Source organism: Pocillopora damicornis, chromosome 8 (assembly GCF_964200805.1).
Source record: "Pocillopora damicornis chromosome 8, jaPocDami1.2, whole genome shotgun sequence".
Classification (NCBI taxonomy): domain Eukaryota; kingdom Metazoa; phylum Cnidaria; class Anthozoa; order Scleractinia; family Pocilloporidae; genus Pocillopora; species Pocillopora damicornis.
This window is the reverse complement of record NC_142677.1, coordinates 19,135,325-19,157,561: the sequence shown is the minus strand read 5'-3', so window position 1 is coordinate 19,157,561 and position 22,237 is coordinate 19,135,325. Positions and strand designations below refer to the sequence as shown.

Genomic DNA, 22,237 nt, shown 5'->3' with positions numbered 1-22,237 from the left:
AAAATAATGTCAACCGACTTTGTGAGCATTTTTATCTTACGACCAAAAGAGAAGAACACAGGTTTCATTAGTCTCATTTCCCAGAAACCTCAGCTGGCGTAGCAATTCTACGGACAAACTACCTGTTGATTGCAGGCTACCTAAGGGCAGTGCCTTTGGAGCTTCGCTTTTTCAGTATGAAAGATCTCCCAGCAGTTTACAAGAGTTTCCCAATTAAATTTTGCGTAGAAAAAATTCAGTTGGAACTATCTTAAGTAGTGGGAGATAGAAGACAACGTGTACGCTAACGTAGACCCTACCTGTATAGTGGACAGGATGTGAAAAGGGTGCTATGATGGCTGCCATGCACCTGCTAGACCCAAATTAGACCTAACAGGGCTCCTGAAAAAATTAATGATCTTTGGAAGGAACTAGGGGATCCACACGCTCTTCGATTTCTAATCTACAAAACAGACGTCATCTTTTTGTTTCATTCTCTTTCGTTGTTGGCATTTTTGTTGTTTCATTTCAGGCGACATGTAGATAACTGCGAGCTCTCTTTCGCTTGCCTGAAAACGTCGGAAAAATACCGTATTCTCTCGAATAATCGTTGCCCTAATGCGAAGAATTATTTCATAACCTGCACCTCGAACCTCCCAGTGGACGGTTTCAAAGTAGGGCAGACTTCTAACATCGCGGTAAGGGCAGTAACTCGTATGTATCTGCATATCTTCAGGTAACTAATGGCAAATCGATCCTTTTGAATGCACCAAGTAGAAGCTGAGGAGGTAAGCCTTTCAATTAACGCTGCAGATGGTAGACTTGGATCAGAAAAAGATCAAGAAGGAGTCATTGGGATCAAAGTTGAGCGAATAGGACACCGCTGGTAAAGCACTATTAGAAAGACCCAAGAGAGACGGATGGTGACAATCACAAGACACTTTTCTTGGACATTTTAAATTTTTCGTACAAATCTGATATATATTGATAAGGTAAAATAATCGTCCATTTAAGGCTCCGAAAATTTCACAAACACCACGGTACTTTTTCGAATGAATATTCGCTAGTGACGTTAGCGCTTGATCTGCAGGCAGTCGTCCTGAACTGACAGACAGTCGAGATCACGTGGCTGGTAAATCATTAATATTGCTATGCTTCCTTTTCTTTCTTGGAACACTGAATCAGCGAAACTGCAATACCGGAGAAAAAGGTAAAATTTTTCTTTTTAATGACTTCGTCTACTCTTGTGTCTTACACCCGCGTTAAAAACATGTACTGTCTATTTTTTTCGCGTAAGAAAACGCCACTAGCCATGATTCCTCGTGCTTCGTTCAATGAGGACAGGTTTCTTTCTACCTAGAATCTGTTCGAAATGATTATCGTTACATCTTGTCTTGTTTTCGTTTGACCAAGCATATTATTCCTCTATAGTGTTTCGCATGTGCTAACGCTAAGAGCTATTTTCGAGTAAATAAGTTTGTGACTGGGGTTCAAATTCCGCTGAGTCGCATGTCCGGTTCGCGCTGCCGAAGTAGAGTTGTTTATCATTCCGATGTGAACTTTGCGGACGGCTTTCGTTACAAGGGAAACCGCTTTAAGGTTATTTGAGCGGTTTCGGTGTTATGTGATTCGTTCAGTACACTGAAGTTTTAGAGGTCTTTATACGCACTTAAGTGATGCGTCCTTTTGCACTCGCAAACTCACGACTTCTAAGGAGAGCCAGACGAGAGTATCACGAACCCTCGAATAAGTATGATTAGTACATGAAACGAAGTGAATTGGGGCCATTTAATTAAGGGGCGATTGATTACTGACCTGTCGATATTTCTACGGTCGAAACCGTTGGAATTTTAAAATTTTTATGTAATATGTTACGATGTACTGTATGGAACAATTTAAAAATACTATCGTCTATTATTCTGTTAGAATTTTCACTGTATTGTTATGAAACTGAGACAGCGGATTTTGTATCCGATCCGATTTACTGTTTCTTTGTCTCCTATTCTATTTATGATTTGATCATCGAATAAAGCACGTATTCACTTTCCACTTGTATTATTTAACGAGATTCCTCTGTCATTGTGCGTGTATTAAATTTGAGCGATGGCGTTTTCTCTTCCTTTTGCGTTCTATTCGCACGGACATCATCCCTGAAGATAAATCATATTTAATTACTGATTGGACTGTTTCTGTTGGACGATATTTCAAACGCTTAGTTGGTAACAAGTTTGATGCGATAACTCACACGAACAGTGTTGAAATCGCGCTGTATTTTATCCAAACAGCTTGTAAGGTTTACAAATCTTTATTAGTCTTAAGCTCATAAAATATTCCGACAAATGTCACGCGAGAAGCGAGCGTTAATGTTATGTAGCAACGCTCAATTATCTCACCCTTCGTTGAAAATGACCTCGAAGATAAGTTCCGGTTAGTCTGTCTGGGCATAAGGGCATAAAAACTGAATCAGCTCATAAATGAAGATTTATGAAGCTCATAAAATATTCCGACAAATGTCACGCGAGAAGCGAGCGTTAATGTTATGTAGCAACGCTTAATTATCTCACCCTTCGTTGAAAATGACCTCGAAGATAAGTTCCGGTTAGTCTGTCTGGGCATAAGGGCATAAAAACTGAATCAGGCTATCTGAAGTGCCTGCGTTCAGAAAGGAATAGCTCACAGATATATTCCTCTTTGATACTTAGGATTGGACAGCAACTCGGATAGTAGTGCTTTTACTATTAAGCGGTAAACAAGCCATGCAAAACTATTCGACTAAATGTGATTGCTATTCAGAGATTAGAAGCAGGCCCTAACTGAGAGGACAAAGATTCAAAAACTTACTCATACGGTGTAGAAGAATAGCCTTTACCGCCAAATAAACGGAGATTCCATTGCCAGACAACAAAATAAAGCTCTTTGGTAAAATCTAACATCTCGCGTGTAATTTATTAAAATTTTTCTCAAATTTTTCGACAGGACTTAGAAGAGAATAGCACAGCGGGAAATGTCTAACATTCTGGAGTGTAATGTTATTGATAATTTAGACAGTGTTAATAACATATTAGAGTCATACCTGGATGAACTCGACCTGTGGCAGAGAGAAGTGGACAATATTAGGATAATGCACCATGAAGTTTGGAAAGGCAGCAGATTATCACCTTTGATTAAGCAACACCGTGCTGGAAGCAGAGTTGAAAAACAGACAAGAATCTTACCTATCGGTGGTCAAACAGATGTCGATTACATGTTTGAGGTCGTAGGGATTAAGGTTTTTTGCAATGGTAACCGAGATTTTATGTATTTCAAGTCTTGTTCTCAGCAAAACTCAGACGTTGATGACGAATATGATATGTCCAACTCATTTGGAAGGATTTACGTTAGTGAGGCTTACAAATCGTATTTGGAAGGTCATGAAATGTATGGGAAGATATTCGCCGAGGCCATGAGTTTTGACCAAACGGAGAATGCATTCTTACTCATTCCTGGAAAGTTTAAAGAGAATGTAGTACAAAATTGTGGATTAGATTACACAAGAAACGAAGTCCTTCCTTCTACCATCAGTCCCTCAATATCTGGACAGGGTGCAATGAATGAGTACGATGGAGTTCCTTGTCTCAAACTCGTCAGTTGGCCACGGGAAGCCTTGGGTTGGATACACCGTCAAAACCGAAGTGACGTAGGTTTTCAAAATGAGTGGAAATCACAAGTTGTTGAAAATATCCCACTATTCCTGGTTCCAACTGGAAACCCAATGTCCAAGGAACAGAACGTGCAGTTCCGGCTCTCATTTTCCATGGTTGAAATAGCCTGCTTTCAACAAATGGCATCTCCAATGAGGAAAATGTACGGTATTGTCAAGTATGTTTTCAAGGCTCTATTCCACGATATCAATCTTTTGAGCTCTTATCATCTCAAAACACTGATGCTGTGGAAGATCGATCAAACGCCTATTGAGGAATGGAAATCCAAGAAAGCAACGGAATTTATCATAGAAATGATGAAAGATGTTTACCAAGCCCTGAATGATGCTAACATCCCTCACTTTTTCGTTGAAAAATGTAACATTTTTCCGGTCCATAAAGTCACAGACGAAAATGTTCTTGAGTACGTAACCATTTTTCAGAATATGCCATATCGGTTGCAAATGATTCTAGAAAATCTCCTGCAAAAGGATTTGGGTATTCCAACTAGTGAGAAGTGGCTCAATTTAGCCATGGTCAAGTTGAAAAGTATTCGCCAGACAGGGTTGGAAGTATACATTGATGGCTACTTGACAAGACTGCTCAGTGTCATTACATTCTCGGTAACAGAGAACTTTGCACAGAGCCGTCAGCAGGGAGAAGCTTCCTGGGAAGAGATGGAAAGGATATTTACCAAATACGACCACGACCGTCATATCTGCAGAATCGCTGACATGGCGAATTCCTGCATCTGTCGTCTCGAGCCAAGTTCCAGAGTAATTGGTTCAAGAACTACCCCAGATCACTCTTCTTGTACAGCAGATGAAATGAGCCGACTAGTCCACGAAGCATTCGAGGCTTACACCGAAGGAACCTTTTCGACAGCCATGGAGTACATCAGAGAAGCAGATTCGCTTCCACGTTCCAGCAATAAGACATTAGAAGGTATTGGAATTTCAGTTACCAAATTTCATAAATGCTTACTCCACGACAAACCGATACTTAACGTCATTCAGATCCTTGAAAGTGAACACAACGGAAGGTGCCCACGCTTTTACTTGGCTCCATGTCTAATGTTACAACACATGAAAATCCAGCTGAAATTAAACTCACTGCTACACAATACAACAGCTCTTCAGCAAAAGCTTGATAAGCTCCAAAGTATCGTCCAAAGACTGTCGCCTACCGAGCCGTATCCTGGAAGACTCTCCTACAGATTTGCAGGCGTTTATCTCTCACGAGGATACGAACGATTCATTCGTGATCAGCAACTTTCTGTCTCGATTATTATTCCGTCAGAAACATTTAACCAAAAACGTTTCGCAACCAACTTTAATTTAAAATAACTGAATTACCGAATGCACTACACTTAAACACTTAAATCCGAGAATCAAGGCGTCTGTGCAAATTTTGCTCAGAAATTGAAAATCCATAGGAGCCTAGAGTGAAGGGTATTTTTGGAATTGATGAAAAAGTGGAAAATTGCCTTCCCAACGTAAGTTATGAAATGCTTTGAGAAATTTTCCTTTAGCGCCTCAAAGTACTGGACGCTCAAGGTACTGAAATATCATCTAACTTGGCAAATCCAAGGGAAATGAATTGATATGTTTGAAGTTTTTTTTGATAACACTCATACGAGTCCTCGCTGAATTACTCCCTGGAATTGAGTGTCTGAGTAAGGATGTAAAGCCTAGTTTGAAATAACGATGTATTTTGTTATAACTACACAACCAAGGAACGTCGAACAGTATTTCAGTTATTATCGAGTATTACCAGTATTTCATTAGAATTCGCCATTTTGAATATTTGAATCTTACTTTCGCACAGAGCCCTGCGTGGGACACCAGTTGTAATGAGCCAAACTATTGCCACATTGCTATAGCAGCCCCAAATCTTTTGATCCACCATGGGAGGAAATGTAAGCAAACGCGCCAGATAACTGAGTCTTTCTTTGAAAATTAGATTTTTTTGTCCATGTATACCGTCTACTAAAGATAGATCTCACAAGGATATTTTGCACTAGAATTCCTTTCCTAGTCGTTTACATATGATAATGGGACATCTAAACAGTATTTAAAGGCAAGAACCGCCTAATGTATCTGTGATTTTGTTCTTCACACAGGACTGATTAATGTATCCGGAGACAACGGCCAAAGAAAAGAAGGAGCTTATTATTAAATAATTTTAGTTGCAAGGAGAATTAAATTCATTTGGTAAAAATAGAAGAGGGGATTAAAGTGAATTTCTCTCATCAACAACCAATTTTTTAAGGTGATAGGAACCTGTGTAATTTCATTGCGCTTCCAGTTCTATTGAGTCAGCAGCATTTCTTGTGCCAGTCTACACTCTAAATTGTGCTTGGTTTTCTACAAGAGATAATCTTTTATTATCTGTTAATAATGGTTATGAGACCTCTGTTGAAAACAACCTATTCTGTCTCAGCGCTTCATTTTATGGATGGCCAAACTTCTTCACCTTTTCGTGCCGTATAAAAAGTTTTAAAAATAAATACATACCAAGTTTTTGCTAGGAAATGTAAACCTTGATTTTCTCAGCTTGATCTATCAACTCGTTTTTAAAAGATGGAGATTAGCAGAATTCGATCATGTTTTACCCAGCCAGTGCCGCACGCCCAAAAATTTAAGCACTGATCGTTGAGGTTAGCGCTCCGGCTTCATTTTCATGAAGCGCCCAAAAAAGTTTCAGCTACGTGGAGAAAGTTGAAAGAGAACTAATCACCCTAGAATTACCACCTGAAGAAAATGAACACTAATTTGCCATAATTGGGTTCATCTCGTTCTACCTTTTAGCGAATAACTGAGACTGCAATGCATGGTTTTCCAAAGAGTGATATCATGCTAAGGGATTGTAGAAAGTTTTAGTCTCTTAATTATGCGTATTTGCAAACTAAAGATTACGTTTGATTCCAGAAATTTTAATTTCGCGACTGCGCATCACTTGTCATTCGAGAAATACAAACAGGTGTTGAATAAAAAGCTTTTCCATCGAGCACACTCTAAGTTGGTGCGAAATCTCATGGCTTTTTCGGATGTTAGTCTTTCGTTAAAGCCTGTAATTGCTTCGGAAAAAACGAATCAACACCACCCGCTGTCAATATGTTTTGAAGTCTTCCTAAGGTTTTGAGAAACAAAGGAACTTGACTTTTTATCTTTAGAGAACAAAGGGATCTCTGAAAAAAAACCTTAACTTTTATTACCGGCTGTTATCTTCTACGGATCAGAGACAAAAATTGGAAGAGATTGGCATTTAAACAAGTGTTTGGTTGTGTCTTAAACTCTTACATATCAATTGCATTTTAGAATCATTCAAAACAGTGCATGAGTTTCAAATGATTCTGAGCATTCTTGTACACCAGATGTAATTAGCTTGAAGCCTCTGACAAAGATAAACGGAATTTGTAGAAATTTTTACTTCCTAAGATAGTATCAAATAAATTTCTTTTTTCGTTGTTTATGTGGTGAAGAAATTTTCTTGGCTGCTTGGTCGTGTTTTGGTTATCACGAAAAGGTTTTCTTGAGACAGCTTCCAGTCAACGTATCTGCGTATTAAGAGCAATGCGCTGAGAATATCAACCATTGTTTGGAATTTAACATGAGTATATTCGACATTTTTTCTTTAGGATATGTGACAGTTACAAAGTTTTTCATTTAAACTTTCCTCTATTTCGTGAAAATCTACCGATTGTCAAACGTGTGCATAGTTACATTAAATAGAAAGGTTGGAGCACGCAGACAGAATTTTCATATTCGTAACGACCAGCTTTAATCATTGAAATCATTGCTAGTAGAACAATTTTTTATCAGTTTTGTTCTACTGGCATTCCTTTTTGGACCGTTAGTTCCAATCATCAACTATCGCCTGTTAAAAGTGTTCACCTGAGCGTTTGTAATATGTCGCCTCATCCTTAGAATCGTTTTTGTAATGAATTCTCTCCGTAAGTATTCTCCTACGCAGCCGTTGTTTGTTGTCGTCACGCAACGCGCTTTCTCCTCCACCAAGAGGTGAGCTGATTGAGCGACAAGACCGTACAATGTCGCTGCCAAGGAGTCTTCTGCTCAAGAGCAGAAGTCTTTAAACCCCAACTTGGGGTGCGAAATGGTTTGTAGTCTCCTTGGAGTCGTGTATCCCAGTAATCTGTCAATCAATATTACAATATGCTTTGAACCTTCACTGAGTATGATCCTCTATCTCTCTATTAAAATTACTCGGGAATGAACTCTAAAACCATAAATTTATCCTTAAAATGTTTAAGAAAAGGAAACGACACAAGGAAATATTAGGTTAATTTAAGTAAATTAAAGTTATTTCACTAAGTTAATTCCGCTCTTTTATAGCAAAAGACTTCAAAGCATGATTTTCAAACTTTAAACTTGGTATTTTTAAAATTATTCACCAAATGAATTGAAAAAAGTCAAAATCGAAGACAGAATTTCCACTCCAGAGCACCTACCGATGCTCGAAAAAGGAAATTGTACTCTTGGCATCAATTACAGCAGACGACATCAACCTCTTTACGTCTTACTCTGTTTCAATTGTCAATGGATCACAGGCTGCATATAAGTTGAGGCTTGACCAACCTCGAACAATGTTTTCTTTCCATCAAAGCTCTTGACCAAAAATTCGGAAATACGCTAATAACAGTTTTGACAACAAATAGTTATTGTTTCTTGCTACGTTTTCTATCCATATGAGGTGCACTCCTCCGTCACTACGGAAAATCACGCACACGCGCGATTTACAGGCGCATATGAGCCATGGGGTAATAAAAATGAAATATATACAGTGGTTGGAACGGGCCAACAACGCTCTCAAGCTTTCCATGATGGTGAAATAAACAGGGTTCATCTTCCTTTTGATTGTTCTTTCAGTTTTCAAACTTTCTCCGTGGCGAGAAGAATTCTGGGAAAGAGGATAAGTTTGCATGGCAGGCGCATGGTTAACTGGGTGCGAAGGATTTGAATTTGTTTTCAATTCTTTGGGCGAATAGTTTTTACGAGATAGAGTTGTTAACACCACCCCCGACTTTTAACTTGGAAGGGCGTCAAATTAGTCTAATGTTGTTGACACTAAGGCCTGTCTGTGTAACAGCCGATTCAAATCTGTCTAACTTTACGTTACAGAATGCTAGCGTGTCATTAAGTGTGATATATGCAAACCTAGGTCCTTCCAAGGTGGGCGTCCACGAAAAATTTGTCAAACCTTGTCGCAAAACAGATTATCGATAAGGAATCTTAGGAGAAAAACTGGTCGCCAGAGTTATGTCATGGAAATCAAACGCAGTCGCCGAATCCAATGGGTGTTGCACGTGTGAGAACGAATCGAGCTCGTTTCCCAAGGGTTACTCCGCGCTCAAAACCATCGTGTAAAAAGAAAACCTAGTTGGGCAATGGGTTGGTCATGGCTGAGCTCGGTGAAATAAAAATAATATGAGATGAGGCAGAGCATGCTGCTCAGAACAAGACTAAGTGGATAGAGAATGGTGTTGCTTTATGTCTACAGGGAATGAAGTAAGTTTACGAATTTGTGGAAAGCAGTAATTTGGACTGTTCTTGCCGGTAAGGAATAACAGAAGTAAGAGACGTTACTCATTATGCCGACCCGATCACGGCCTGACATTTACATAATTATATGATGATGAACCAAATTGCTAAATTCCTTGCACGCTTATTTGAGAGTTTGTTGATTACTTTCCTTCGAGTCGTTGAGCAATTTTGTCAGATCTTGGGTTTAAAACCTTTTTGTGGCACATCAAGAACTTTCGCCGAAGACAAGCTGTTGATAACGTTTTCCTGGTTTTTGACAAAGGAAATCCGGTTTGCTTTCGGGATTGAGTGACGCTGCAAATTTGTTGATCTGCTCAAGTGTGTTAACTACAGGTTTGGCTTTATTGTGTTGCTCTTTAGAACGTACTATGATCATTCCCGAAAACATTTTCATTTTACCTGCATGAATGTTTTAATCACAAGTCGATAGCAGTTGACTGCCAAACTTTAAGAGTGTACTGCTTTTACAATATTAGTATTAGGGAGGTACTGATAGCTGCAGCACACCTCCATGTGTCTTCCGCCATAACCGCGGCCTTCGTTCTTCATTCGTGAATCAACTCCCTGACACTGAAAGAAAGTCTTGGATGTTCCTTCATCAAATTAAACAACTGGCTGTGTTTTGTTGCCCCCCAAAGAGCTTTTAATCATGCACAAGTAAAACACGGTTCAGAGTCTGTTTCAGCATGCACGACTCGCTTTGATTTGGTTATCATTACTTCTATTGTTGCGAACATGCAGGGTTTTCAGTCAAACACTTTGGGAAAATCTGTGATTGAGGATCACTTCGCAAAGATTATTAATGCCACTTTGTCGCTTGCTTCAGCGGTTTTCAGTAAAATCATCTTTCACTAACTTGACATATGTAGAATTCATTCGTTCGCTAACAGATAATAAATTAATATGTAAGTTCATTCCTATTGCTGTAATTAAATGGAAAGGTCTACTGGCCTTTCTCTGTTAAAATTGATTTTACGGCAGAATCCTAAAAAAACTTCGGAAATAAAAGAAAAGAGGAAAATTATGACAAACCTTACTTATTAAAAAACCTCTGATATTTATGGTTGCGATGTAAAAAAGCAGGAAAAGCATAGAGATTTGATGAACAGCAGGGTTGGATCCAGGGTAGTTTACCTGATTTCCGGAACTCACTCAAATTTTTTCCGACCTAGTTAAATGTTGATAAAAGTACTTTTGGAAAACACTCTAATTTCCCTTTGGAAACTACTGATACTTTTGTGGAAATCACTAAACGTCTTCCAGAAATAAACCATCTTCCTGTTTTACAGTTATTTATTAAAGAAAATACGTTTAGAATGACTAATTTCGTTATAATTGCGGTCATAGGGCGTTCGGGAGCGCTCCGGATCACGCGCTGGCCTTTCGAGCTTCGATTACACCTCGGAAACCGTCGGAAGCCGTCGGAAAATGTTCGTGGAGCCAATCTTTACGCAACCGGTGGGTGTAAGTCCTTGTTATTTGGTGACAATAACAGGCGGAACACAGTCAAAACCCCTCACGATTGGCTAGCAAAGATTTCGTCATCGGAACTCACTCAAAACACTCTTCTGATTGGCTAGTTGTGTTTGGAAACTACCTTGGAAACTACTGACAAAATATAAAATGGGCAGTTCCTCCCCCAGCGGGTCTCTTTCGTTGCTCCTACAATACAAGTACTTTTGAACTTGCTCAGGGGTTAACGACGGAATAACAATTTACTGTTAAACGTTTTAAAAAATACTAGTGTTATGACTCGCGGAGATCCTGTTTGTCGGAGGGAGGATTGTTCTCCCTTCGACATTGGCCTAGTTTTCGACGAGATCCACAACTACTCGCCGCATCAGAAGCTGGAGTTCGTCGAAAACGTGTGGAAACCAGGTGAGCTTTTTGATTTCCCCGTGTCAATGGAAAATGGAAAATCTCGTAAGTTTGTCTCGGGCTGGCTGAAAAGATTTCCATGGCTAGCTTACTCCAAATATTTCGATGGAGCATTTTGTTTAGCTTGTGTTTGTTTTGGAGTTCAGTGTGGGCGAAACGCTAATAAGTTAGACAAATTATTGAAGTCTCCTCTCACAAATTGGACTTCGGCCGCTTCTCGCTTAACCAAATACTCGCTAGGAAGTTGTGAAATTCACAATTTTTCTATGACTGCTATGAATGATTTCAAGAGAATGATGCAAAGAGGAGCTGTCCCAATTGACCAGCAGTTAAATAACATAGTTCAACAGCAAATCGCGAGAAATCGGGAGATTCTAAAGTCCCTTTTCAAAACTATTATTTTCTGTGGGAAAAACAACATCCCACTCAGGGGGCGGAGAGATGATGATCCCACTAATGCTGCCCTAACCGGTAATTTCCAGGCATTGCTAGAATTCCGGGTAGACAGTGGTGACCAAACACTGCAGCAACACCTGGACACTGCACCCAGAAATGCCACATACATTTCAAAGACCATTCAGAATGAAATGATAGAAACTGTTGGTGCTCACATTTTGAATGATCTATCACAGGAAATAAGAAATAGTAAGTATTTTTCAGTTATGGCAGATGAAGCTGCTGACATTTCAAATAAGGAGAATGTTTCTGTAGTAATAAGATTTCTGGATACAACTAAAACCATCCGAGAAGAATTTATTGGGTATTACATTTGTGAGGAGGGATTAACAGGGGAGGCTATCAAGGACATTATAACTGCAGCTGTAGCAAACTTAGGATTGACAATGGAAGACTGTCGTGGGCAGTGTTATGATGGTGCAGGCAATATGGCTGAAAGACTAAATGGAGCCTCCTCATTGATCAGTGCAGAACACGAAAAGGCAATCTATGTCCACTGCATGAACCACAGGCTTAATTTGTGCATAGCAGACACTTGCCAATTGTCAGGAACATGATGGATATTGTGCGCAAGATTTCTAATTTTTTTAACAACTCTCCCAAGCGTCAACAACATTTAATAGCCAAGATCAGAGAACTATTGCCTCGGGCAAACCATACTGTTTTAATTGATGTGTGCCGCACACGATGGATTGAACGGATTGATGGAATGGACCGCATAGTTGAACTTCTCTACCCAGTCACAGCTACACTTGAAGACATCTCACTTAACAGAAACAGCCCTGGAGACTCAACCTGGAATCCAACAAGCAGACATGATGCTCAGTCCTTAATTAATGCAATCAACTTTTCCTTTATTGTTTCTCTTGTTATTGTCAGACATATTTTGGGATTAACTAGACCACTCACAGTGAAGCTGCAACAAAAAGCAATGGATCTTCTAAAAGCTAAAGATGAACTTGCTCTTTTGAAATCAGTCCTTGAAGACATGAGCACTGACATTGATAACAGACATAATCTCTACCAGGAAGCAGTGACCATTGCAAGACAAGTAGCAGTCCAGCCAGAAATGCCAAGGATAGCCCAGAGACAAATGCATAGAAATAATGCTCCTGCTGCAACTCCTGAGGGGTATTTCAAGATCAATCTCACTAGAGTTTTTCTTGACCATGTACTCCAGCAGCTCAACACCAGATTCCAGGATGATGTATTTGTTTGCTATAAAGGTATTTCGATTATTCCCTCTGTTTTACTAGCTACGCACTATGAACTCAAAACCCATGAAAATCTTGTGAAATAATTCATTGTAAATTCACAGATTTTTCACAGGATTTTCATGGTTAAATCAATGACATTTTCATGGTCTCAGTGCCATGAAAAAGACCTGAAAAATCCCATGAAAAACCTGTGAAAATTTCCATATTCACGACCCATGAAGTATTGAGTAAAGTGACCTAGAAGCCATGAAATACCCATGAAAATGGCATTTCATGGCCTTTTCAAAGGTACTGAGAAACCCATGAATTTCAAGCCCAAAATTTCATGGTGTCAAAGTTCACTAGTTTTTAATGGGTTGCAGCAAATCATGACCCATGAATATCCTGTGAATATGTTAAAAATTCATAGACCATGAAAATTTTCCTTGAATTTTCATGGCCTCTACATGGTTTTTTCATGGCACATGAAAGTTAATTGCCAGTTAGTTTTCATGGGGTTGTTAGGAATATGCAAGCACCATGAAAATTCTTTGGAAACCCTATGAATTTGGAATTAAAAATTCTTCACTTTTCTTGTACCAAAGACTGTACTACAGTGTATAGCTTGCAGTACACCACAACTGTAATACATACACTATCACTTAAATTATACACTGAAGAACTAACCTATCTGTGAAACTTCTTGGTCCTGTTGTACAAGCACACACACATGAAAGACATGACCAGAAGTCTGGATTCTCTGATAGTTTATTTTGTTTCACCAGCTGTATATAAATATTACTTTAGGATTCCAAAATTGTGATAATTCAGTTTACACTTTCTTAAATAAAAAAAGTTGGTATGAAATTTTCTGCATAAAATTAAGATGTTAATGATTTTTAGCTCTATTTTAATATCACTGATTTTCCTTGTGGAGACAGATTCTGCTCCTATATTTCTGTTTATTTAAACTATTTTGAAGGTATATTATAAATAAATTTGATGTGAAAAATATTTGGACGAAATTATTGAAAATATACTCACTGGTTTGATGTATTTTTGTCTAAACTTCAAATATCATTTCCTTCGTCTAAAATCATGTGTAAAATGTTATGGACAGTTATTATAATGTCTATTTATGTAACAGCATTCATGTAAATTTCTTGATATGTTTTACACTTGTGATCAATACTCTCAAGGTAACTAACAACAAAACAATTACCAACTTTCTGCACTCTTGCATGTGTGAAGATATATCTATGGCTGACTATGTCAGTGTCTCTCTGTTTTGGCCACCTGAATGTGCCATCCTTCTTTCGGTTATCATTACTATTTGCATCTTCATCATCATTTGGACCAAGATAGGCTGCTTTAGCAAGTTTGCATTTCCTTTCATCAGTTTTGTAGACCAACACTCTTCACTGTTTGCAAAATAAAGGGAGCACATCATCAGTTATCTAAGAGCCTTTCTTATGTACGTAGTAAACCTAGAAATGGATAACTCGCCAAAACAGGTTCTTTTCAACATGAAGCCGTCAGATATTAAGCGACGCACTGTGGAAGTGAGGTGAGGTATTTCGTATTCAGAATTTGACTGTATTTTTTATTCCTAAGAACGGTCGTAAGTATTTCCATAGAAACTCTTGTGATGTTTCGCCAGATGATGACAGAATAAAAATTTTCAAGTTAAATCAATAGTTAACGTGCGCGCTCCGATGTTTACGCGTAATAAGATGACCAAGCTTGAACTTACCCCTTCACGTTGTAATGCATATCGATAACTTCATCTTGAGGAAACCTCTTCGAAAAAACTTTTCAGACGGTCCATTGCGTTGATTTGGAAAAAAAGAGACTGCTACACAAACACTACGAGAAATGCAATTCCGTTCGAGGTACGAAAAAAACCGCCACTTCTTCGTAAATCACGTGTACTTTCACGTGGTGACCTTAGGTCATCGCAGCCATCATATGTCAGCGGTCACATAGTGACCTCACAGGTTATCGTGTTCGACGTTACGAAATGACTCCGAAGAGGTTTCGTTGCTGCGTCTGTAATCTTACAAAATAAAGCAGCACAAAAAGCTGTTCGGTATTTGGAATTCGAAGCAAGTAACAACCGACAGGACATCAGAGTCCAAGAAAGTCAGAGCTGACATCGACAGTGATTCCTGTGAAAGCGATCACGAAATCAACAACGATGTTGTAGAAGGCGATCTCAATGAATACATGAAGGTAACGTTTCATCCCGACTGAGAAGATGGCCTGATTCTGTTAACCGGCGACTCTATGAACGAGGTAAAAATAGCATTTTTTTTCAGGTTACATTTGCACACTATTCAAAGTTCCAAATTGAGGTGACAAAGTGATTGATTTTTCATTGTTTTGTTCCACATTTCGTGTAGATGCAATGCGTACCATTGCTGTACAACTTAAGCATCTGTACTCTGCAGGTGCCTTACTGGAAAAGCCCTAGAAGATTCCTCAGCCGTAAGAATGTAAGAGAAGGCCTTGAACAGGTTTCCAGAGTCATGGCTAACAATCAAAGCCAGCAGTGAGGCAGAAAAAATTCAACAAAGTCGTCCAGGCATGGCGAAGGCAAAAAGGCCCCAAAAAATCAAAGTGAGGATCAAACATCTGGGTCATTGCCTCCAGCCCCATTTGTCTCAACAGAGGAGCAAATTGAAGATCCATTGTTTTTAGTCATTGTTTTGTGATTTCCTGTCAGGGTCGGCCAGGGGGGGTAGTGGAATACCAATATACCCGAAAAAAAATCGACAAAATACCCCAAAATACCCCAAATTCCTCCAAATATACCCAAAAATAATCGAAGCTTTGAATACTTTATACCTGAAATTCAAAGAAAGTGATATACTGAATACCCATATTTGAGCTGCAATATACCGTATACCCGATTTAAAACGCCCCTGAATACCGAATACCCAAAAACCCTGGCCGACCCTGTCCTGTACATTTTACGTTAACAAAGGCCACTTAAGATGTTTAGGGACATTTTCATTTGACAGTTTTCGCGCTGTACACCAAAATTCCATCAGTGGATAAATTTATAACAAGTCAGTTCCACGGATCATGAAAGTCAGCTCGTTGATAAATCAGTGACTGTGATGAACTCGTTAATACCACTTTTAATGGCCTATGGATTCATCAATGAAATCAGTCATGGGCAACAGATTTCAGGAAATATTCATGGCCCATTAATTTTGTTCTCCCAAAACAAAAAAATTGTTAGCCCATGAAATGCTGTTTGATTGCAATTCATGGGCATGAAATTCATTCTGATGACTTTCTGGGGAAACTAATGGGTCATGAAAGTAGACTTTGAAGAAATTCATGGGTCATGAAAGTAGGCATATAAAGAAATTCATGGGTCATGAAATTAATTCTGGTGACTTTCATGGCAAATCAATGGGTCATAAAAATTGACTTTGAAGAAATTCATGGGTCATGAAAAAAATTCCCCTAATTCATGGAAAATTCATGGCTAAAAATAACCCCATGAAATTTCATTTTGCAGTATTCATGGGCCATGAAATGATCTTCATGGGTTTTTCACATGAAATTCATGGAATTTTCATAAAACTACAGTTCATAGTGTACTGACCCTGCCTGGAAGGCCAATGTTTTGGAATTTTGTAACCATTACAGACAGGACATACCAAATTATGCAGGATTACAGGCAGAGCTTTTGTTATGGGAGAGATTGTGGAAGGGGAGGGATAACAGAGGAGATATTATTCCTGACAGTTTGGAGGCTACACTGAAGGATATTGACAAAGATGCATATGTCAACATCTATTCCATGCTGAAAGTCCTGATCACAATTCCAATTTCATCTGCATCTTGTGAGAGATCCATATCATCCCTTCGGAATCTTAAGAACTATTTGAGAAATACAATGACCCAGGACAGACTGAATGGATTGGCACTGATGCATGCCCACAGAGACATGGATTTTGACCTTGAATGTATAATAGATTTATTTGCTGAGTTACATCCTAGGAGAATGAGAATGGCAAACATTTTGTAATAATTTTTTGCACCAGCTGTTTCTAGAGTACTTGTGAGTTATGTTCTGTCTGGGTTATGGCCTTTAAGTCTCATAATCCTTAAACTGATGGAGAACAGTACAGAAGCTCAAACTGGTGCCTGTATAACTTTTTTCAACTCATTTCAAGGTTATTTTCTATTTTGTTTTACTTGTGATGATTTTCCATTGACATTGACATTGGGTTTTCATGTTAAGCTTAAATGGTTAACAAACATTTTCACTGAACTCAACCAGCTTCACAGCAATTCCCAAGGATGAAGAAAGGCTAGTATTATTTCAAATTATCATTTTACTTCAATTTGTATATCATTTTATGATTCTTATAATTTATATTTTTCTAATAATTGTTTTATTTTTTGAATTCCAGCTCCCAACACAGGCTAACCATCCATAAAGCCCTTCTCTCTCTCTCAAATTCTTTTCTGTGTTGTGCTCCTATAAATGAAATGAATAAAAGCCAGCTCAGGAAATGTTGTTTTTAGTGTTGCTAAACATTTGGATTTATTGAGCCTGGCTTTCATTCATTTCATTCATTATAGGAGCACAACACAGAAGAAATTTGAGAGAGAGAAGGGCTTTATGGATGGTAAGCCTGTGGTCCCAAGGATGAAAAAGGCAAGTAGATTTTTATTATCAATCTTTAAACTATATCATCAATTGTGCTTGTTTTTCTTTTGTTATCAAAAACACTAACACTTGGTTCGTTTTTTTTTCTCCACATCTTGATTTTCCTGACTGGGAGGTGATGTTTTCCAGTGTGAAAAGTCTTGGTGATGACTTGGCCTTCCTGAAAACACTATATACACTGGTTTGCACAGTAGTTAAAGGTGGAATATTTGTAGATCAGAGTGTTTCCTGTAGTACTTTCAAGAAAAATAAATGTTTTTTGCCTTTTTGATTACATGCTTTTTTAGTCTTTTGGGGGCAATTAAATTTTCTAAAAATGCATGAAATGGCCTTTAGAGAGCTCCAAATTTCAAATTTTCTCGGGGGGGCATGCCCCCGAACCCCCCTAGCAGGAGTGGGTCCTCGGGTGCAAACTACTCACTCAAAATCCTGGATCCACCCCTGAACAGTATACAGATCTAATAAAGGGTAAGAGCCTCGAGGGCTAATGCTACACCCGTTTAATTTGTATTTGGGTGTAGCAAAGACAGATTCGCATACATCAAAATTTCACTACACGTGTTACAGCGATAAAGGGTCCAGCAAAGACAGCAGGTCACAAAAAGACTCTTTAATTGTTGTCAAATGAAATGTTTTAGTTCTTCCAGTTATTGTACTGAATGAAATATTAACCTGCTGCCTATTAGTATTGATCTTGGTTGGCGACGGTTGGATAAACACTCTCAATTAAGTAAAGTAGTAATCCCTTCAGGTGAGCTACAAATGATTCTCTTGTATTTCATCAGACGACCACGAAGCGGAAGTCTGATTTGTTAATCACTAGTATGATTACAGACAGAATTGAACGACAGATCGGTTATAAATCCAGCTGGTGCTAACCAATCGCATTCGAGAACTTTGTTATAGTTTTGAGTACATCTGTTGTAGGTTATGATCTATGTCGCTCTTCAACGTCATTTACATGCAAAACGATCCGACTCTACTACCCTGGTTTTTCTTAATATTTTCTTTGCTCAGGTTTGTCCGCTTTGTTCTCACAAAATAAAAAAAAGATTGTTATTAGCCGGATTTTACAATGCTTAACTTTACTGGCTCATGATCATAAGGCGCTTTCGGTTTTTAATAGCTAGATATTGCTCTTTTTCTGTTTGTACCCATTTCGTAGACCGACGAATAATCGAGCATCCAGCTGAAGAATTGCACACTAGAGTTGCATGAAGTCCATACAAGGCTGAGAGGTTTCTATTCTTTATAATTCCAAGAACCAGCTGGAGCTGCACACATAGTGAGACATAATTAATGCAGGAACTTACAATCCTTCCTTCATTCTATATCTACCAACGCCTCATCTTTTAATTAAATCTTAACTTCCACTTTTAATATACAGTTCAAATAAGATATATAAATAAATCAAAAACTGTCGGCTAGAGCTAACTTTAAGACCAAACTAATAAATATACGCACTATAAATTAATACTCGACAACCACGACAACGTTTCATTAAGTTTCATTCCCCAGGTTGGGAAATACCAAATTTTATTACCAGCTTAAAGGATAATGTTATTTTGGTCGTGTATCTAACGTAACTAGGCGGTGCAGGTACTGAAGCAACTTCAGACAGACCACTTAATGCTTATGTTTGTTCACGAGCGTTAGACAAGGAAAAAAACGTGTTCCAGCTTTCTTATTCTGTTTGCTCATTCGACGCTTTCGACATTGCTGATCCTAGCACTAGGCAGACTGCGTGTCACAAATGGACGTCGTAATGGCCAAGCTCACAATAGACTCTCTGTGGCTCAGTGGAAGAGTATCGGAGCGAGGAGTCTGAAGGCCTGAGCCGTTCGATTCCTCTTGGGGACTCGTCCCTCGCCATCTCTTTGCCAAGCTCAAAATTTTACCATCTTTCTTATTCTGTTTAGTGGAGGCGCGGTGGCCTCATGGTTAGTGCGCTTGACTCCGGATCGAGTGGTCTGGGTTCGAGCCCTGGCCGGGGTCAATGTGTTGTGTTCTTAGGCAAGACACTTTACTCTCACAGTGCTTCTCTTCACCCAGGTGTACAAATGGGTACCAGCAAATATGCTGGGAGTAACCCTGCGATGGACTAGCATCCCATTCAGGGAGGAGTAGCAATACTCTTAGCCGCTTCATGCTAAGAAAACCGGAGTTAAGCACCGGCCCCATGGGCCACTTTGGCCCGTATAAAGGCTTACTACTTTACTTACTTACTTATTCTGTTTATGTACTAGACACAATGCAACACAGCGATAATCTTAAGCTTTAGCTAAACCTAACTAGGAAGTTAAGCCATATTGCACATGTTCTGCGAGTGAATGGGTCGCCATCAATCTCTACGTTATGAATTTTTCGTTTTTTACCTCTTATTTGTTTACGGCTAAATTTTAAAGAACATGAAAATTAAAGAATGAAATATAATGACATACAATCTCGAGATTTAAAAGCTTCATTCAAGTCTAGAAATTAAGTTTTAGAACTAGAGCGTATTCCCTTTCGCTTTTTCACCCTCGCGTATAATTGGCACGCAGTGGTATAGATGAATTATTTGACAAAATGCATGGTGACTAAACACATGCCCTCTTTACAACAGTCCATTTACTTGATGTCAAGGGCTGGGCGTGGTACAAAGATTTATTTTCAATGGCTTTTAACATCTTTATAAAATCACTTTGCCAACACTTAAAAAAAATTGATGACGTCTTTCGACATGGAAGTTGTCATGATACCACACTTCAAAGAAATACAATGAAACCTAAGCCGTGGGAAATGAAGACCTAAAAACATCAATTTGTTAAATATTCATTTCATTAGCAGTTAGCTTAACGAGTCTATTCTGTCTGCTCTTTTAATGATTTTTGGTACTTGTTTGATCAGCGAAGTAAAATTATTTCCATTTTCATGATTTCATAGTAATTTGCCGCAACAAATGTATTTGTTTTTTACAGGTTAATGGCTGATTGAAAATTATCGCTTTCAACGAGGAGCTACGTAATTGCGATGAGTTTAGTTTACTTTAGCACAACATTAAGTCAAAATAAAAATAAAATTTTGAAAATAAAAAGCTTTTGGTTAGGTTTTTTCCCTTTTGGCAGTGTTCAACGTTTAAATCTGGGTAACATGCACATTGAAACATTGTAAAGGGTTTAGGAAAATGGGTCGATTTGTGGCTGCATGGTTGTTTGTTTAAATAAACCTGAAAAATATGAAATTTTCAACTGTGTGAAAATGGAATTCATTTCCGATAACTGATCACTCGCTAATTGCGTTTAAAAACTCATATGAATCTTTTCTAGACCGCTTGAATGAAAGTAAGCACGATATCAAGGGTTTTTAATTTCTTCAAAGTTTCCGCGGTTTTAAATTAGCCGACTGGTTTTTGACGGTCGTTAGTCATTTTAATTGTTCATTTTGCAATAAAGTTCAAAGAAGACGCACGACAATTCATTTACACACAAATCAAAGTGTCTGTGACGTCTGCGAACAAAAGCCGGTAAGTTTTTTTATTATTATTCCATAGAGGGACCTTAGGGCTGAATTTATCTGACAACAAAGAGTGCATTTACAAACGGATACTGTCTTGTCACGGCGCTCAGGTATATGATTTGAGTTCAATGTGTTAAAGAGGCAAAAAATTCCTTATTGCGTACTAAAAGGTATCAAATTTGTCTCTATAGCTCGCATAAAAAAGCTGTCTTCAGGCTAGATTGATAGTACGGTGCGATTCATAGCACCTATAGGAAATTATCCCCTCTTTTCCGTCATTTTTAATAGTTTTGAAAGTTTTAGGGTAGTGGCTCAAACTGTTCTGCGAATTCATATGCTGTATCCTTGGGAGAAACTTTAAACTGCAATTTTAAACTTTTAAACTGTCTGAGGAGTGTATGTAGGGGTGGGTGAATATTTGCAAACGAAATGATGTTAAGCCTCGAAACCTAGGAATCGAAAACCTAAGAACAGGGAACATCCTTTTCAAAAGACATAGAAGAAATTCAGCCGTGCAGCCAAAGCGAAGGTAACTGAACTGTCTGTAGAAATTTCCGACAGCTATATGAAGAAAAAAAGGAAAATATTTTTAACAGATTTACTCCATAAAGGCTAATTCTCTGTGTTAATCTGCTGTATAGTCAGAATTGAATGTAGGTTACCAGGACCTGATGAGTTGGGCTTAACCCTATCGCCGACGATCCAAGAAATAAATCTCACGGTTTCGGCATACCTCTGTTGAAAAGAACCTATTTTGTCTCAACACTTCATTTTATGGATGGCCGAACTTCTTCACCTTTTCGTGCCGTATAAAAAGTTTTAAAAATTAACACATACTTAGTGTTCGCTAGGAAACGTAAACCTTGATATTCTCAGCCTGACTTATCAACTTGTTTTTAAAAGATGGAGATTAGCAGAATTCGATTATATTTTACACAGCCAGTGCTGCACGCCCACAAATTAAAGCGCTGATCGTTAAAGTTAGCGCTGCCACTGCCCCCGGCTTCATTTTCATGAAGCGCCCAGAAAAAATTCAGCTACGTGAAAAAAGTTGAAAGAGAACTAATCGCTCCTAGAATTACTACCTGAAGAAAATGAACACTAATCTGTCATAAATTGGGTTCATCTTGTTCTATCTTTTACCGAATAACTGAGACTACAAAGCATGGTTTAGACATGCCTCTGTTTCCAAAGAAAGATATCATGCTAAGGGATTGTAGAAAGTTTATAATCTCTTAATAATGCTTATTTGCAAACAAAAGATTACGTTTGATTCCAGAAATTTTAATTTCG

General features: G+C 38.5%; 4 protein-coding genes and 1 long non-coding RNA gene across 15 annotated transcripts in view; 4 read left to right on the top strand and 1 right to left on the bottom strand.

Annotated features, from left to right (window-relative positions):
• The first annotated feature begins 1,122 nt into the window (after positions 1-1,122).
• On the top strand, positions 1,123-5,884 carry LOC113685758 (cyclic GMP-AMP synthase-like receptor 2). The gene is made up of 2 exons (XM_089214589.1): positions 1,123-1,189; positions 2,956-5,884. Exon 2 carries the CDS (start codon positions 2,984-2,986, stop codon positions 5,003-5,005), a length of 2,022 nt encoding a protein of 673 aa, XP_089070715.1. The 5' UTR covers positions 1,123-1,189; positions 2,956-2,983; the 3' UTR covers positions 5,006-5,884.
• Positions 5,885-9,323: 3,439 nt separating this feature from the next.
• LOC113686001 (coadhesin) overlaps positions 9,324-22,237 on the top strand; it is a 27,335-nt gene continuing 14,421 nt past the window's right edge. For 2 of the 9 annotated variants that reach the window (XM_089180944.1, XM_089180938.1), the window contains exon 1: positions 9,339-9,556. The gene's annotated coding sequence lies outside the window, so the exon portion shown is untranslated. The other 7 variants (XM_027203763.2, XM_089180943.1, XM_089180939.1 and 4 more) reach the window with 7 other exon arrangements.
• On the top strand, positions 10,972-12,085 carry LOC149041718 (52 kDa repressor of the inhibitor of the protein kinase-like). Its single transcript, XM_089180913.1, has 2 exons — positions 10,972-11,980; positions 12,069-12,085. The coding sequence occupies exons 1-2, from the start codon at positions 10,972-10,974 to the stop codon at positions 12,083-12,085; spliced, it is 1,026 nt and encodes a 341-aa protein (XP_089037039.1).
• On the top strand, positions 11,110-17,640 carry LOC149041716 (52 kDa repressor of the inhibitor of the protein kinase-like). 3 transcript variants are annotated; one of them, XM_089180936.1, is made up of 3 exons: positions 11,110-11,241; positions 12,107-12,783; positions 17,359-17,640. In XM_089180936.1, the coding sequence occupies exons 2-3, from the start codon at positions 12,111-12,113 to the stop codon at positions 17,427-17,429; spliced, it is 744 nt and encodes a 247-aa protein (XP_089037062.1). In that variant the 5' UTR covers positions 11,110-11,241; positions 12,107-12,110; the 3' UTR covers positions 17,430-17,640. The 3 variants fall into 3 exon arrangements, with proteins under 3 accessions (XP_089037062.1, XP_089037061.1, XP_089037063.1); XM_089180935.1 differs by lacking the exon at positions 11,110-11,241 and having other exon boundaries at positions 12,091-12,783; XM_089180937.1 differs by lacking the exons at positions 11,110-11,241; positions 17,359-17,640 and adding an exon at positions 16,364-16,930 and having other exon boundaries at positions 12,093-12,812.
• LOC149041717 (uncharacterized) lies at positions 13,441-14,667 on the bottom strand. The gene is made up of 2 exons (XR_016179334.1): positions 14,507-14,667; positions 13,441-14,174 (listed from the first exon to the last, which is right to left on the bottom strand). It is a non-coding gene; the product is annotated as an uncharacterized LOC149041717 (long non-coding RNA).

Excerpts from the sequence above, each read along its gene's own strand:
- LOC149041718 (XM_089180913.1), top strand. The coding sequence starts at position 10,972 with ATGACTCGCGGAGATCCTGTTTGTCGGAGGGAGGATTGTTCTCCCTTC.
- LOC149041716 (XM_089180937.1), top strand. The coding sequence starts at position 12,111 with ATGATGGATATTGTGCGCAAGATTTCTAATTTTTTTAACAACTCTCCC. Across the intron at positions 12,813-16,363 it reads TTATTCCCTCTGTTTTACTA|TGTACTGACCCTGCCTGGAA; the intron begins GCTACGCACTAT and ends TACAGTTCATAG.
- LOC113685758 (XM_089214589.1), top strand. The coding sequence starts at position 2,984 with ATGTCTAACATTCTGGAGTGTAATGTTATTGATAATTTAGACAGTGTT.